Genomic DNA, 17,311 nt, shown 5'->3' with positions numbered 1-17,311 from the left:
ATTTGATTGTAGTTTTTTGGTTGTGGAGAATTACAAAGCTAATTCCTATTATATAAACATAACGCAACTTGCTTTATAAAGAAATATTTCGGGAAAATGCCTTTCATAAAATAACACATAAATATTGAATACCTTTTGGTGGTAGAGCTCCCGAACCTTCGTGATGGTAGGCTCCTACTCCCCTTCCAAACCCCATGGTGATTGTGCAATGAAGATCTATGTAATGTGTATTTTTTATAGGGTAAAAATTAAGCTTCGCAACTTAACATTAACATCGTCACCACAATCCTTAAAAAGTTTTAGTGGGGAAAGGTTTTTAAGGGCAACTTCGTTCTTATCACAGTAATAGAAGTATATATTACATCTCTTTGATGAAGTCAATCATTAAGTCAATACGTAATACTGATTGATATATTTCCTACCAGAAAATTCCTGGAGTTCAAAAGATCAATGATGGACGCAACCCAGCGGTATGGATGATGGAAGCAAGTTCTACTGCCACAGAAGAAAAACTAGATATTGACTTTGCTGAGATATACAAGAATTCTTCACTGCACAAGTGAGTATATTTTTAATTCTAGATTGTATATAAATCACGATCAATCATGCATGCAAATGCTTGTTGTCATACACATGGAATACAATTATATACTGAAATATTTTGATTTTATGTTTAATCTTCTTAATCATAAATGTGTTGCCACCAATAGGCAAAACATGGCTTTGGTTGGAGAGCTAAGTAAGCCATTGTCTGGTACATGTGATCTATACTTCTCAACTCGATATGCCCAATCCAGTTATGGTCAATTCAAAATCTGCGTATGGAAGTATTGGTGGATATATTGGAGGAGTCCAGGGTACAACCTATCAAGATTGGGCATGGCCCTTGTCACTGCTCTGCTGTTAGGCTCAATTTTCTGGAAAATTGGCCAACGCAGGTTCTTAACCATAACTTGACTGCCAATTTTCTCAAGTGACGGCCTGTGTTTATAAACTAACTGTTGAGTCGTTCAATCCAGGGATAATTCAAAAGAACTTCTGTCAGTCATTGGAGCAATGTTCTTTGCTGTACAATTTGTTGGCTTTGCCAACTGCTCCACTGTACAGCCACTCATTAATACTGAGAGGTTAGTGTTCTACCGTGAGAAGGCGGCAGGGATGTACTCAGCGTTGCCATATGCTCTTTCTCAGGTATTTACTTCTCTTTGTTAGCATTCATAGCATTAGCACGATTGAGCACAGAAAAAGTTATTATAGCTGAAGTAGATCCTTTCAAAGTAGGCACTGTTAGGTTTTCATTGATAGTATTTTGGAGATTTCGAAGAACGCTGTTATTAAGGTTTCTAGTAAGGAAAGATCATACAAAAGATACTGTAAAAGGGAAGCTATAAATATCCTCCATAAAAATTTTCTTCATCATGATGGACATAAGCAGCTATAATGAACATCTATAAAAATTCCTGGTGTATTTTTGTGTGTTTTGTTTTTTATATTTATGTTGGTCGTTAAAAGAGAAGTATAATACTAAGTTAAGCATTGCAGAGATAAGGATGCTTAGGTGGATGAGTGGCTTTGCCCTTAGGGACAAGATACGAAATGAGCATATAGATGAAAAGGTTGGAGTAGCTCCAGTGGAAGATAATATTAGAGAGAGTCGCCTTAGATGGTTTGGTCACATTAAGCGGAGGCCTTTTGATGACCCGGTTAGGAAAGTTGAGGTATTAGATTTGACTTATGTTAAGAGAGGTAGAGGTAGACCTAAAAAGACTTGGTTAGAAAATATTAGAAATGATATTTCTTTATTAGATTTAAATGAGAATTTGACTTTTAACAGGATTCATGTAGCCAACCCCACATAGTGGGACAAAGGCTTGATGTTGTTGTTGTTGGTGGTGGTGGTGATTTGAATTAAACCCCGCCTAATTCCTAGCAGTCACTGTCATGTTACTACTATAATTCAGTGTATGTGAATAAGAATAGTGTTTGTTCTGTGCAGGTAGTTGTTGAAATACCGTATGTTCTCTTCCAGGCATTTTACTACACGCTTCTAGTATATTACATGATGAGCTTCCAGTGGACTGCAACGAAATTCCTGTGGTTCCTTTCCATCTTTTTTTTCTCATTCCTTTACTTCACATACTATGGGATGTTGTCCGTGGCAGTGTCTCCAAACTTACAAGTATCAGGAATCTTGTCTGCAAGCATCTTTTTTTTCTTTGATCTTTTTTCTGGGTTCTTCATCCATAGACCAGTGAGTATCCAACTCTTCAGAACCTCAACTTTAGTTCTATAAACTGACATCTATATTGCAAGCTAAGCTTGGAATTCATTGCTACTTGGGCTTCGTTTGGCACAGCTTTCTTACTGCTTCTTAAAACATCTTTTTAGTATTAAAATTTTAATTTTTAAACTAGAAAGCCGTTTTGGTAGGCTTCAGTTCAAAATAATGGAATTTTATTTACAGGAAATTCCAGTGTGGTGGATCTGGTATTGCTGGATCTGTCCTGTGTCATGGACATTATATGGTTTGATTGTAACACAGTACGGTGACATTCATGACAAGATAAAGGTTCCAGGTCAGGAAGATCAACAGATCAGAGACTATGTTATGAACCATTTTGGTTACAGGGACGGCTACCAAAGCCTTATGATTGTTGTACTTATGGGCTTTGCCATCTTCTTTGCCTTCATGTACACTTACTGCATTCGATCTTGCCATTTTCAACAGAGGTAGAGGAGAAGGAGATTGAAAAGTCACCAGCAACTCTTGTTATTACTGAGCAACTAACAGCTTGGTGGTGACTGCCAGGGAAATAGATGTTCAAGGTTTAAATCAATATCTTGTTCCAGCTTGAATCCTCTTCTCATTTGTAAATGTGAAAATGGCAGCGAATGAAGATTTAGAGTTCGTTTGGGACGGTTTGTTTACTGCTTCTTAAATCAGTTTTTTTTTATACAATAATTTTAATTTTTGTATTAAAAAGTTGTTTTAAGAAACAGGAAGAAAGTCGTCCCAAACGAAGCCTTAATTGATAGGTAGGGGATGGTTTTGGATGTTGCTTTCGACATTTATGTAGATTGTTTTAGATCTTTTTTTAGCTTATGATATCGTCTTTGTTGAATGGGAAAAAGTTTGTTTCACCAATAAGTTAGTGATTGTTAGAGGAAGCTCTGTAAGATTAGATGCAGCATTGAACTTTTGCCAATAAAAATTGGGTATGAGGCTTTTTCTTTAAAATATTCATTAATACCAAACCCCACAAACAACTATGCATAAATGCATATAATATGTATATTATTAATCTTTTTCAGCTAACGTAACTCATATATTTCTCATTATTAATTTAATAATAACAAATTTTTATAGTGGCATCTTATACTTTCTTAAGTGTTTCCTTTCATAGTATTTATATTCTATAAATCACCAAGATAAAGATTATGTTTACCAAGCAACTTGGAGCATGAGCAAAGTGTTCACATTAAAGAATGCAAATCAAAGAGATCTAAGGGCAACTTAGCTTGGTGATTGCATTGTGTTAGGTTCATTATAAATTGCTTGAGTAGATTAAAAAAAAACTAATAAAATATATTATATTTGATTTATATTTATTAAAATATATTTTTGGACATGAAAAAAAAAATTCTCATAATTTTTGGGCCTTTAATTGGGTTAATGTTTACTTATTTTCTATTTACTTACATTCATATTTTTTATGCTTAATTAGCTCATCATTTTAATTGAATCTAATGATTTCACAAATTTGTATTAAATATACTTAATTACATTAAATATAGTTATAAATATAATTATTATTTAATTATATAATACTTAATGAAGTTAACTCGAATCTTCATTCCATTGAATTTATTGAAATATTATTAGATTCAATTTGATTTATAAATTCATATGCTTCACATATATATATAACGTGATAGAGATTATAAGATTAAATTTTTTTTGTTTGAGATTACTTTCTTATTGTTTTTTAAAATAATTTTTGAGTAAAAAAATTCTATAAACTAAAAATTTTCATACTAAAAAATTTATTTCTAAAAAACAGAAAAAAAATTATCCCAAATAAATATTTAATGTACATTTAACCATTTATATAAATTATAATATACAAAAAAAAAATCTCCCATGCAAGTTAGTTATCAATTATCTATATTTGTAATTTAATCATCTAAAATTTAACAAGCGTGATAAAATTCCAACTCATATTTTCCATTTCCATGGAATTCTCAATGAATTTTTAATGATTGGAACAAGAAAGCAGGAATAGACTGACTATTAACTTCTAAAACAGTTGAAATTGGGATGATTACATTAATAAAAGCTGCTTCAGTGAGCAGCAGAAAAATAATTAGTACAATAAAGATGATCAGAAGTACCTAAATTAATATATTACATGATTGATTAATTCTGTAAAGCTAGCTACAAAATACTAAAGGGTGAATCTTGCACTGTAATAATACAAGATCCCATGCAAGATTTACTTTACCGCTGGCTATCGTTTCATCTGTTTGGCCGAAGAAGATGATGCCACTTGGCCACTCATGGTTTTCTTCGGAACTGTCAAATCAAATTCGAGCGTTATCAACATGGAAAACTAAGAGCTGGATAATTCTAGCAATAAATATGGGGGAAAACATAAAGAACTTGGCTGACTTAAATTGCAGAGATGTCCATCAAGAGGGAAAATTATTAGATCCGGTCACCGGACCTATTTCTAGGTCCGGACATCCAATAAAAACAGAACTCAGATTATAAAGTCCTCACAAAATGAGGGCGAAATCTCTGGGTAGTGTCTTATCTACAAACCCATCTGCCTTCCAAAATTTACCTCGGAACTTAATTCGTTAAAACTCTCTCGCCGAATAAAGAAGAGCGCGCGGAGGCCGGGGCCGAATTTTCGGAGCCCACAGGCTCTTTTTTAACTGTGCTTTACCAGCGCTTTTTTTAGTCAAAACGTAGTCTACGTAGCAAATTTTTAGTGGATGTCCTATTTCTAGATCCGGCGACCGGACGTAATAATTTGGCCATCAAGAGAGGTGTCAAAAACTTAAAAATTGAGTCTACTCTTATATGGATGCATCAAATAATTAGAATATAGTTGTAAATCTATAGTAACATTTGGCCTATAATCATAATATAAATTGTTTTTGTCGAGTTAAAAGTGCGTTGAGTCCAAATCTTTTAGGCCTCATTTGGGACGGCTTTTTAAATGTTTCTTAAAGCGTCTTTCTAATACAAATTTTTTTTTGTTTTGTTTTAGAAAGCTACTTTAAGAAGTAAGAAAGTCATCCCAAACGAAGCCTTACTCTAAACAACAAAATAACAGCCTTTTTTTTTGTGGAAGAAATGCACTATGCGAATTTTATTAAACATAAAAGAACAGCCTAAGAACCCCACCCCACCCCCACCCCCACCCCCCAATCACATTCCTCTAACAAAAAAATAAAGGAAGGAGAAATATTATTAGAGCTAATATCATTCCAAAAAAATCTGAAAAACATGCATAATTAGCACACAAAACAGCTAACATATTACAGTTTCTATTGGCAAAAAAGAAACAAAACTTGCTTGAAGTCATTTAACAGCAACAGTTGCAGAAGCAATTGCTGCGATTATTCACAGTAGCAAGGCAAATGGTACCAGCAGCAGCAGAAACAGCTAGTAGTGTACTCAAGGGATATTTTGACTGTAAGTACAACTAAAATAAATAGAAATAGCAGTAGTGGAGCTTTTGCAAGTCTTAATGAGATATATCAAGTTTTCTTTCAATCGATTCAATTTATTTATTTCAACACTTCCCAATGCAAACATTATCACGAGTTGTAAAGACTATAACAATAGAAATTGTCAGATTTTTTAGGTGAAGATGAAATATTTATCACCAATCGCCAAGTACTTACGACAACTTCAACGAATTTGTATTTCTAGCTAATTCAGTTTACTGGACTAAAGAATATTTATACTTTTGACCAACCCATTTTTACTACCTTGAACCTTTCATGCAGATTCAAACTGACCACATTAAAATGAGTTTTTTGCTCTTAATCATGACTTTCTGCCTGGATTTTTTAGCGGTTTGATCTTCCTCCTGCCAATAAATTTTTTTATCTCCATTTTAATGCTAATAGCGCATCTTCATTGTTTTCAATCAGTTATTATTTACCCCTAAATTCAATCATAAAACTTCTCTAATATGTCCCTTCCAGTATTACCTCTCAAATATTATCACAAATACATCTTAATATTCTCATATCCACAATTCTGCAACATTCAATTTGATTACATGAGCTTTTTTTTATTTAGATTAGCATTCTATAAACCTACTTGTTCAATAGTTGTTAAACGGAAATGCATACGTACCAAGGGACTTCAAAGAATCACTTGATTTTGCTCGTGTTGACAGAGATTGGCCTGTTCGCTGTGCGAGTAATTTGGTTATCCTTGGTGGAGGCTTTGGACTGCATTTAGGAGAGCAGGATTCAGAATCTCAGTAATAATAAACCTTTGGAATGCTTCTTGGAGTTGGAGAAACATTTGAATTTTAGGCTTTGTTTGAGACGGTTTTCTCAATGCTTCTTAAAGCAGCTTTTTAGTACAAAAATTAAAAGCTGCTTTAAAAAGCATTAAGAATGCCGTCCCAAACAAAGCCTTAACCTGGACTGCAACAATGTAGCTACAGATACAAAAGCAATGAAGGCAAGGTGCCTAAATATGCATGAACTACACTACACAGATGCAAGTCTTAGATTTGCAAGGTCAAGCTAAATTCAATTTTTAACCTGTAATCAAAATCCTGGCGTCCTTAGGCATCAACCAGGTAACGTATGTAACGCAAAGCAAGCGTAATAAACAAGTTAACTCGGTAAGAAGACTAGCATTTTCTGTTTGCTTGAATAATTTTCCATTGGTAACTACAGAATTCATTTCATAGCTCTTGCCAGAACACAACTTACTACTACAACAACAACAACATTATGCCTTTGTCCCACTATGTGGGATCGGCTACATGAATCCTTTTTCACCATTGTGTCCGGTTAAAAGTCAAATTCTCATTTAAATCCAATAAAGAAATATCATTTCTAATATTTTCTAACCAAGTCTTTTAGGTCTACCTCTATCTTTATTAACATAAGTCGAATCTAATACCTCAAATTTACTAACCGGATCGTCGGAAGGCCTCCGTTTAATGTGACCAAACCATCTAAGGCAACTCTCTCTAATCTTATTTTCCATTGGAGCTACTCCAACCTTTTCACGTATATGCTCATTTTGTATCCTATCACTAAGGGTCAAGCCAGTCATCCACCTAAGCATAACTTACTAATGACCATAAATCATTGAGGTAACATATGACAAGAGAATACAGCCAAGTAGAAGAAAATAATCACGTAATGAGCTTCAGTTAAAGATGGAGAGTTACTCACATCTTCTCTATCATAACTGCAGATGGTCTACCAGACTCTGAAAGAATTGCTGACTCAAGGGCACCGCCCATGAAATATTCAGCTTCTTCTCCAATGGAAGGATCCCCACCAGAAACATCACTTGACATTCCATCAGAGTCTTCATCAACAGACCCCACAGTCTCATCATCAGCATTACAGTGTTCTGCCGCCTTCCCTCCATTAAACATGGGCAACAGAGAACCAGCACCTGAATTTCTGTTGCTAAATTCAGAAAAATCAGCATTGCATCGAACATGTTTTTCAGCAAATTTAGCAACCTTGCCACTGCCTAGTTGAGTTAACCCGCCAATGGATGAGATCACACTAGGAGATGAAGAAGTCTTTCTTAATGAGTTGCTCTCAGGAGACTCAGATCTTTGATCTTTTAACAGTTGTAGTTGTTCAATTTCCTCATCTTTTCTTGCTATTGTATCCTTCAGAGATGTCACCTGTTCCAGTGAATACAATAAACTGAAGTTACCCACGATGAGTATAACATAACTAAGCATAATATCAGAACATTTCCTTTCACGAGCTATATGATGGTTAATAATTTCATATCAAACAAATAATACATATGTCAAGAAATTATTCATAATTATGTCACATCAAAAGCTTATATAATTTATGCAGAATCATTAGACAAGATTTTTTCTCGTAATGCTCCCCTTAAACATACCAAGTGGCTGAAAAGCTGGGGGAAAAAAGTAGCATTATAGCAGTACAATTTCTCAGTCCAAAAGGTGATCAAACTATCAAGACTTCAAGATGAAAGTAATTTATGTGCAGCATTGACTTGTAAGACAGCCTATAAATAAGCATATAGCAGGGCACTAATGAAACAATAATCAAGAATAATAATATATACTTCTGAAAAAATGGTGTGAGAATATCCTAAGGGGCTCTTTGGTAACCAGTTGGATTTAACTACATAGGATTTAGTAAATCCTGGAACTGTTAAATCCTGAAAACTTTTTGGCAAGTTAAGTGTTAAATCCCGTTAAATCCCGTGAAACTGTTTGACAATGTAATCTCGAATTTAAAACGGTTAGTTTATATAAAAAATTAATTTATTATGTGTTTAATTTAAATTATGTATTAAGTAAGATTTTTTTATTAATTTGAATGATGATTATCATCAATAAGTTTTACTGATAAATAATATCATTAGATACTAGCTTAATTATTAGCTATCTTATTAATTATCTTGTTAATCACTTAAATATTCTACTACATATTCTATTGATTAAGCTATTTATATTAGGAATTAGGCAATTGTATTAAGTAAGCTAATTATATTTCAATAAATTGAATAAGAAGAAACAACATAAAATTCATATCTTGAAGTGCGATCACTACATATGGCATATAGCCAAAATCAAACATGTGATACTTCCAACACAGAACAACTTGACATGTCCACAAAAAATTCCAAGATACAAGAAGCTTCACCGAAACTAAAGAACCCACAAGGCTAAAAATTGATTTTTTTTTTTTTTCACTTGTCGATGTCACCAAAAGATTTAGTCAACATGAATGACGCGGTCGATACATTGTCTGTGTTTAAATCAAGTCCTCCATGAAAGCGCATATATAAGAATTGTTTTAATTACTAAATTAGATAAAGTCTTACCCGAGCTTCCCACAACCCGTTGACAATTGAATGTCGTAGTTCGTCTACTTGTAGTCTTTCCACAACAGTAGCATGGACGTTCAGGTAGTCATCAGGTGCTTGTACTTCACCTAATTCGGTGTCATGTTGCATTTCTATTTGAGACATGTTGAAGGACATGTCATGCCAATGGCACCATCCTATGAAATTGTATAAGACTACACAAGCAAGCACAATGTCCGCCTACACTGTTAGAGGAAACTGCCTTTGGGTTAGCACCTAAAATCGCTCTTTCCAAATATCAGATGTTCGCCCAACTACGTTGTTTAACTGTGTGATGATTGTTGTACAACTCCTGTTGAATAGTGTACCGATGGGTACTGTCACCACGGTAGTCACATAAATGGTAGTGATATCCTCTAAATGGTGTCATTAGTTTGTCCATGTTAGCATAATCGGAATCCACTAGATAATATTTACCATATGGAACTCTAAAATCCCCTTCCTCAACTGCCCATCATAGCACCCTCATATTTGTTGTTGATCCCTCCCAACCAGAAGCGACATAGACAAACTAACAATCAAATGAGATGGCGGCCATAACATTTTGTGAGGTGAAACCCTTTTGGTTTCTATAACGATTTTGCATGCCTCTACTATATATTGCAAGCATGTGAGTTTCATCAATTACTCCTACGACATTACTGAAATGTGGGTAGAATTGATGATTTGATTGCACGAATGGATGACACTCTACATCTCCAATAGGCAACTATATAAATTCATCTGCTAAAGAGGCAATTGCTCGTGAAACCGAATTAAAATAACGAGTCACCGTCTCTAATGGGAGTTGGAAGAACTCGCACAATTGTTTGTAAGAATGCCCATGTGCGACACATCGGAGGAAATTTGCCAATTGTTCTTCTACAACCATGTTTCTGCTATCCCTGATCAAACCAAGACTTTGCACCAATGACTTCAACTGTAAAAACGCAACAGCGGGTAGTTGAAAACAATTATATGCTCGCAATGGGTGGTCATCGAGGATATCAGCAACGTACTATACGTTATGTTGAACATGGGACATTGTAATATGGGTTCATCATCGGATGAGCTATCATCATCCAGAATTGTTGGCATGAGGTCAACTATTGCATTACTTATTTCCAATTGGGCGTTTAGCAAACTGTTGAAATTGTTGGTTTCATCTATTGCAGATAGTTCGGCATTCCTGTTTAGCTTATGATTTAGTTGCTTCACAAAAAATCCAAGTAGGGCGGTAATATTTTGTGCAATGAATAATAAGATGGGTTAAACATTCAAATTCCTGAAATGCATTTCATTGACTAATACTCTTATCGAAATATCATTTGATATAGCAGCAAACAAATTAGCACAAGTACAGAACGAACATACAAAAGCTACAACCACATACAATATTATGCTAAGGCGACAAAGTTAATTTGAAGGTAACCATGCTGGGGAGGCATAGAAATCAGAGTGGGAGCTAAGAACCTTTTCGATCCAACCACGAAGCACAGGACCATTCCATTTCATAAAAATAATATTATCTTCTGTGTTTTCTAGGAGAGCATTTGGACCGCAAGAATTGTTTCGGTGATGATATTCTCAATTGTACCCAATTTATCAACACACTATGACATATCAAATCGACTTATTCTTGCTTGGTTGGCTGGGATCCTCTCCGTATTAGTGTTATGACGATTGAACAAGTTCGTTAGTCTAACTTTTTCTGATTTCATTTTATTACGTGGTGTTTAAGTTCTTCTGTTTCTTCACTTGATCTTTTTGAACGAGTGTTGTTCTCGGTGGCAATTCGAGATCTTCATCAACTTCCATAAAACTAACACCATTCGTGGCCATAAAATCATCTCCATTTGGTTCTACGTCAGCTATGGCTTACTCTACATCTGGATTAGCATTTCGAGTGGACCGTGTGGTATTTCCTATTGCAATGTTGTCCCCACAATTTTTTTCAAAAACCTCGTATTGGTGAAAAGGATTTCTTCAGAACCTTGCCATTTTAGGGTGAAAAATTTTTAAATTTATTTAGTAAAGATTTTTAATAAATATATAAGTTAAAGGGAAATGAGTAGTTTAGGATGAAAAGTAACTTATATTAGCTCATCCCACACTTCGTCAGTAGATACCGGCATATGCAGATTGGTATCCTAGCCCCAACCACTACGATTTAATAGTTGAAAGACCATGCGAAAATCAGATTTCATGTTTTTGTATCTGATCATTAAGACAGATTTTGTATAAGTGGTGCCTAAATGACAATTTAAGCATGCACAAAATCGGCCCACATTTCCTTCTTTAGCATGCTATTTGAAATATTTCCACATAAGAATTGCTCTAATAGTAGAGAGCTAAGAACATCATTATGAAGCTCTAGCCACATAGGTGTTCTGTTTAACCCCTTGTGTTGACCCGTACTAATCGACATATCTTTCTCCGCCTTTGTGTATTAGCTCTAGCCTCTCCCCGTTGTATGTACTTCCCCTTCAATAATCAAATCATTCGAACTATGCAATTAAATAAGCTTCAATTAATTCTTTAATAATTTAGACATGAGAGTTGTTCAGCGTAAATATTACTTTGGTAATGAATATATATTGTTGTGACTATGCAATGTTCTGCATTGATTGTCAGTATATCGATAAGGTAGATAATTGGTGTTTGAAGACTCCTTATCACTCAGGTTCTCTACACCATAGAATTGGATGGGTGTTGAAATCTCTCGAGAGCCATCATTCTAAGATGGTCCTCGCATTTTTTTGGATGATTGAGACATTTCTACAACAATTTTATTATGTCGATGAGTGGTGAACTTTTTTTCCATGAGAAATCATCAAGTCCTACTCATCATCAAGAGCTCCTAAGTTTAAAAACTAGTGACGCTTCCTCACAATCGGATTTCAAAAATGAGACTGACACTTTAAACATGTATTACAATACTTACCAAATGCAAAAGGATTAAATATTTTGATGACTTAGCAGATAATGAGGTATATGTTACAAAATTTTAACTGAACAACAATTAAATCCTGCTCAAATCCGGTGTGACTAGAAAAATATTGGTTCAAAAAATGAGGCATATTACTAAATCTATACTGCAGTAAAGGACACTAGATGGCAAAAATAGATCAAGAAGCACGGGTTAATGGATAGGAAAAATACAATAGAATATATACATGAGCAAGTAAACAAGAGAATACACGCCTTTCCTGAATATGGTAGGCGTGAGAGCAGATCGCTCGTTCAACGGGTGAACCCTAAGCGACGGGAGGTAGAGGATATGAGATGCTAGGGAGAAACCCATACCTCTTTGTAAAACGGTATCCTGCGACCAATCGGGATGGAGAGCAAGCAAAGTCATTGATGCGGACATCCAACCGTCCATGTCTATCCGAGGAGCTGAAGATCAACGGTTGTCATCGTCCCACGTTATCTTATATTTTTTTTGTAATTTTTAAATTTTTATTATAAATTTTCTGTTTTTACCCTCACTTAAGAGGGTCGTCCTATGTAAGCCATAGGAGCATATGTGTCTTGTTTTAGTTTCTTAGGCCTATATATAGAGGCCCTTTCTAGTGTAATGAGATGATGAATTGTTAATGAAAATCTCCCCCCTAAGCTCTCGGTTTACACCCAAACCAGGAAACAAGGAGACAGTCATGGGAGACGAAGGGAACCGTACGGACCGAGAGCCACAGCCACGGGAAACGAGGGGCGGACACGGAACAAGGAGCCAGCCGTGAGATCCCAAGAGGTAAAGCACAAAATTCAACTTCCCATGGTGGAATTCAAGGAGCCACACATGGGAAGACTAAACAACAATCTTGGATTCCCAAAAGCCATATTTTGGAAATCCAAGAGACAACTTTTAAGACATTAAAAACTATAATAAAAGTGCATTTAAATAAAGATAAATATGAACTAAAATTGTTAGCTCATAATGAGCTAACCCTTAGTTTAATAAATGAACTAAAGTTCAGCTCATAAATGAACTAAAAGTTTAGCTCAAATATGATGAACTACTAGACTCGAGGGAAGCCAAAATATGATTTATTTTGGACTAGTGTTGACCCCCCCTTTGTCTACATCAAATTACCTCCCACAATTCCCTCTCATCCAATTTAATTTTCCATGTTAAAATTTGAATTTAAATTCAAATTCATCCTGCTAATTCCACTTGATCTGAAAATTAACTTCAGATTTCTATTCTCTCTCCCCCAAATTGATTTGGGATTTAATTAATCTTGCCACCTAGGTAAGTAAATTAATCTCAAGACTATTTCTCATTGTTATTCCCAAATTTTTCTGCTATACTCTTCAATTTCTACATCCAGAAAGCCGAAACGCAGCAGTTCTTCATGCTAAACTGCTGTCCAGAATTTTTCTGGATGCACTGTCCTGAGATCCGATCACCCCTAGAGCTGCTGCCAAGGTTCCTAAGGTCAAGGCATGCTGTCCAAACTTTCGTACCAGCTGTCTGAAGATTTTGGTTCGCTGTCCAGGGAAGTCTGCACATGTTTTCTTGCTTTCCAACCATTTGGAAGGACTTCAAATGCTGCCCGGACGTTCTAGGTTGCTGATCACACGTTCAGGAAGGTTCTTAGATGCCACCTACTTCCTCCCAAGCCTTCCTTCCAACAGTCGCGGGAACTAAGTATTTTCTAATTACTTGGATCATCCTTGCATGTACGTTTTACATCAGCATATTTCAAATGGGGCAAGTTGTTGCAAGAAAACAAGATTCGATAAAATTGTATACATATCACCTCCGGTAAGAAGTAAAGACGAGATGGAGAGCACATAGCATCGGGGATGGAGAGCTGAAGCCATGCTTTCAAATGAGTCAACTTGACGCAAGAAGACCGGACACATACCTTCCGGCCATGGTAAGAAGTTAAGTCCACCACCTAACTCGGTAAACAGTAGTTCCTTCTTCCTTTCGCGCGCTTCTTCGTCTAAATCCCACAAATCCTCTGAACTATTAGATTTACTAAATCCAGGATTTAGCCCAAAAAGGTGCTAACGAATGATTTATTTTGCCATGAGATTTACGTCAAGTGTAAATCCCATTTGGCAAGATTTACGCTAAATCCTGCTCAAATCCGGTGTAAATCCAATTTTTAAACAGCCCGTAAGAGAATTTTGGTCAAGATGGATCCCAATATCACTAGATTTACTTTGAGATGAGCACAATACATACTTTTTATATATTAAACTCATCTAAAAGCAAATCCAATGATGTTTAAACCTATCTAAATGATGGGGACATCAGTTGGAAAGTCTACCGTCGACGTGGCCGTAGATCTACGGCCACGATTTACCCGATGTATTTCTGATTTTAGTATGATCATTTTATTTTGATGTATTTTTATTTTTGCACTTTTCCCTTTTTATCCTTGCTTGAGGGATTGAGTCTTGTAGCCCCTTGTGGGCTCCGAAAATTCGGCTCCGGCCTCCCTTCGCTTTTCTTATTCAGCGAGGGAGTTTTAACGAACTAAGTTCCGGGGTAAATTTTGGAAGGCAGATGTTGGAAACTACCCCGCATGCATTACTTTGATTTTCCTACGTGTTTTGATTCCGCTTAGCATTTTGTGTAGTTTGGCCTAAACGAAAGTGACCGTTCATTAATTTTACTTTGTTGTTTTAATCACTAATAACGGAATCTGAAATTGATCTCAAAATATATTGTGCAAGTTTCCGACTTATGCATGTAGTCCTGCATCACTAAAACATTTTTTTTTCACATGTTATCCTAGGCTAAATTTTTTTCCAATATTTTAATATAATCTCCTTCAAATATCAGAGTTTTACCAAATAAACAAATATTACTATATACATCAATATTCTCACTCCTAAAGATTGAGCCTATGTTGCACGGACACTCCTATTTACAAGGCGTGCTGTATCGGACACGTGTCGGATACGGATACGCCTCCGATACGGCACGGATACGTGTCGGATACGGCTTTGTCGTCTCCAATTAAAATATTATTTAAATTTGACTGGACATGCGTATCCGCTATGCGTGTCCTATTAAAAAAAAAAACGAAGCCGCAATTTACCCTATTCATTTCGGCTTTACGGCATTTCCGCTCAATATCCATATTCATTTATGCGGCTGAAACATTTCAAAGAGCTAGGTTTTTCGTTTCCACACAAGTGTTCGTCTTCTTCGTTATATAGTTGAAGGAGCGGCTCGATGACGCGAGCATAGAAGCAAACAGGATCATCCTTTGTCGTCAAAGAGGCTTGACGACGTGAGCATTAAAGTCGATAGGATCATCCTTCTTTGACGGAGCGGCTCGACAACGCGAACAGTGAAGGCGACGTGAGCAGTGAAGGTTCGTTTTCTTCGTTCTTCGTTTTCTTGATCATAGGCTCGATATCGAAACTCGGTACTCGGTACCGCTTGGTACCGAACGGTATTGGAACTCAGTATTGCTCGATATTGCTCAATACCGAGCGGTACTAGAACTCAGTACCGCTCGGTATTGGAACTCGGTACCGCTCAGTACTGTAACTCAATATTGCTCGGTACTACTCGGTACCAAGCGGTACTGGAACTCAGTACTGCTCGGTATTGGAACTCGGTACCACTCGATATTGGAACTCAGTATCGCTCGGTACTGTAACTCGGTATTGCTCGGTATAGAGGGGTACCGAATGGTACTAAGCGGCACCGAGAAGCTAAAACATGCTCGGTACCGCTCGGTATCTTTCCATAAAAATAAACAACACTTCAAAATTACTCTCACACAAAAAATTTGTTCTGGGGGCGCTACCCTCTGAAACCCCCACAGGGGCGCTGCCCCTTGACCCCCATGCTCAGTCAACCCCGCCAGGGGCGCCTTGGACCCCCGGCAGAGTCACAACATATCTACACTTTCACTTAATTTTTTTCATGTTTCAAATTCATATGTTAATTTGTATAGATCCTTTGTATGATAATGAGCTCTAGTGGAGTAGGAATTGGTTCTGATGATGATCCATCATAAATCAATATTAAAGATAACAAACCTCTATAGGGTTATGTTACAAAAATAAGTAAAACATCGGAAAAAGGAGGCAATATTGCATTCAAATGCAATTTTTGTAATGCAATATACAAAGGATCATATTATAGAGTGAAAGCTCATTTGTTGAAGATTAGTGGTCATGGAATTAAAGTTTGCCAGAAGATAAGCTCATCACAAATGGCTGAATTACAAAGAAAAATCAGTGAAGCTGAGCAAAGGAGTAAAAAAGAGCTTCTAAAATATATTCCACTTCCAATCACTCATGCTTCATATCCTTCATCATCTTCTTCAATTAGATGTGATGACACTACTGTAAATAAAGGGCCTTTTCAAATGGAGGGATATCAACCAAAAAAAAGAAAACATGTTTTCCACTTCCAATCACTCATGCTTCATATCCTTCATCATCTTCTTCAATTAGATGTGATGACACTACTGTAAATAAAGGGCCTTTTCAAATGGAGGGATATCAACCAAAAAAAAGAAAACATGTACATTATAAGAATGTCTTTACATATGCATGCAATAACAATCTTGCAGGATACGTGCCACCAGGATATAATGTCATTAGAACGAAGTTGTTGCAAAGAGAGAGGGACAATATTGAGAAGTTGCTCGAGCCTACTAGAGGAGTTTGGAAGGAAAAAGGAGTTACTTTGGTTTGTGATGGGTGGACAGATCCACAAAGAAGACCACTTATCAACTTCATGGCTGTAACAGAGAGCTATCCTATGTTTATCAAAGCTGTAAACTGTGAAGGACAGTACAAGGATAAGTTCTTCATTTCTAATTTAATCAAAGAAGTTATCATGATGGTGGGGCCTTCAAACATCATTCAGGTTATTACTGATAATGCACCTGTTTGTAGAGCTGCAGGTCTACTTGTAGAGCAAGCATATCCTCATATTTTATGGACACCATGTGTTGTGCATACGCTTAATCTTGCTTTGAAGAACATTTGTGCAGCTAAGAATACCGAGGCAAATGAAATCACCTATAATGAATGTCATTGGATCACAGTGATTGCTGGAGATGCAATTGTAATTAGAAATTTTATTATGAATCACTCCATGAGACTCTATGTTCAATGATTTCTCTAATTTAAAGATGCTTGCAGTTGCTGAAACTCGGTTTGCCTCAGTAATAGTGATATTGAGAAGATTCAAAAAAATAAAAAATG

General features: G+C 36.0%; 2 protein-coding genes across 5 annotated transcripts in view; one reads left to right on the top strand and one right to left on the bottom strand.

Annotated features, from left to right (window-relative positions):
* The window catches only part of LOC110095308 (ABC transporter G family member 42), a 53,972-nt gene extending 50,755 nt beyond the window's left edge, over positions 1–3,217 (top strand). For 2 of the 4 annotated variants that reach the window (XM_020820791.2, XM_028694559.1), the window contains 5 exons: positions 426–559; positions 711–938; positions 1,020–1,191; positions 1,997–2,251; positions 2,465–3,215. In XM_020820791.2, the coding sequence (XP_020676450.1) occupies positions 426–559; positions 711–938; positions 1,020–1,191; positions 1,997–2,251; positions 2,465–2,734 (1,059 nt within the window). In that variant the 3' untranslated portion in view covers positions 2,735–3,215. Of the gene's footprint in view, positions 1–425; positions 560–710; positions 939–1,019; positions 1,192–1,996; positions 2,252–2,464 lie in introns of all 4 variants that reach the window. The other 2 variants (XM_020820794.2, XM_028694560.1) reach the window with 2 other exon arrangements.
* A 1,043-nt stretch (positions 3,218–4,260) lies between these two features.
* Positions 4,261–17,311, bottom strand: part of LOC110095309 (kinesin-like protein KIN-14C) — a gene marked incomplete at its 5' end in the record, with an annotated part of 36,954 nt that continues 23,903 nt past the window's right edge. Inside the window, 3 exon segments of the mRNA XM_020820799.2 lie at positions 4,261–4,573; positions 6,377–6,474; positions 7,441–7,910. Of these exon segments, the coding sequence (XP_020676458.1) occupies positions 4,509–4,573; positions 6,377–6,474; positions 7,441–7,910 (633 nt within the window). The 3' untranslated portion in view covers positions 4,261–4,508.

Source organism: Dendrobium catenatum, unplaced genomic scaffold (genome assembly GCF_001605985.2).
Source record: "Dendrobium catenatum unplaced genomic scaffold, ASM160598v2 fragScaff_scaffold_501, whole genome shotgun sequence".
Lineage (NCBI taxonomy): Eukaryota > Viridiplantae > Streptophyta > Magnoliopsida > Asparagales > Orchidaceae > Dendrobium > Dendrobium catenatum.
Note: the sequence above shows the minus strand (reverse complement) of the source record. Positions and strands in the feature narration are given on the sequence as shown.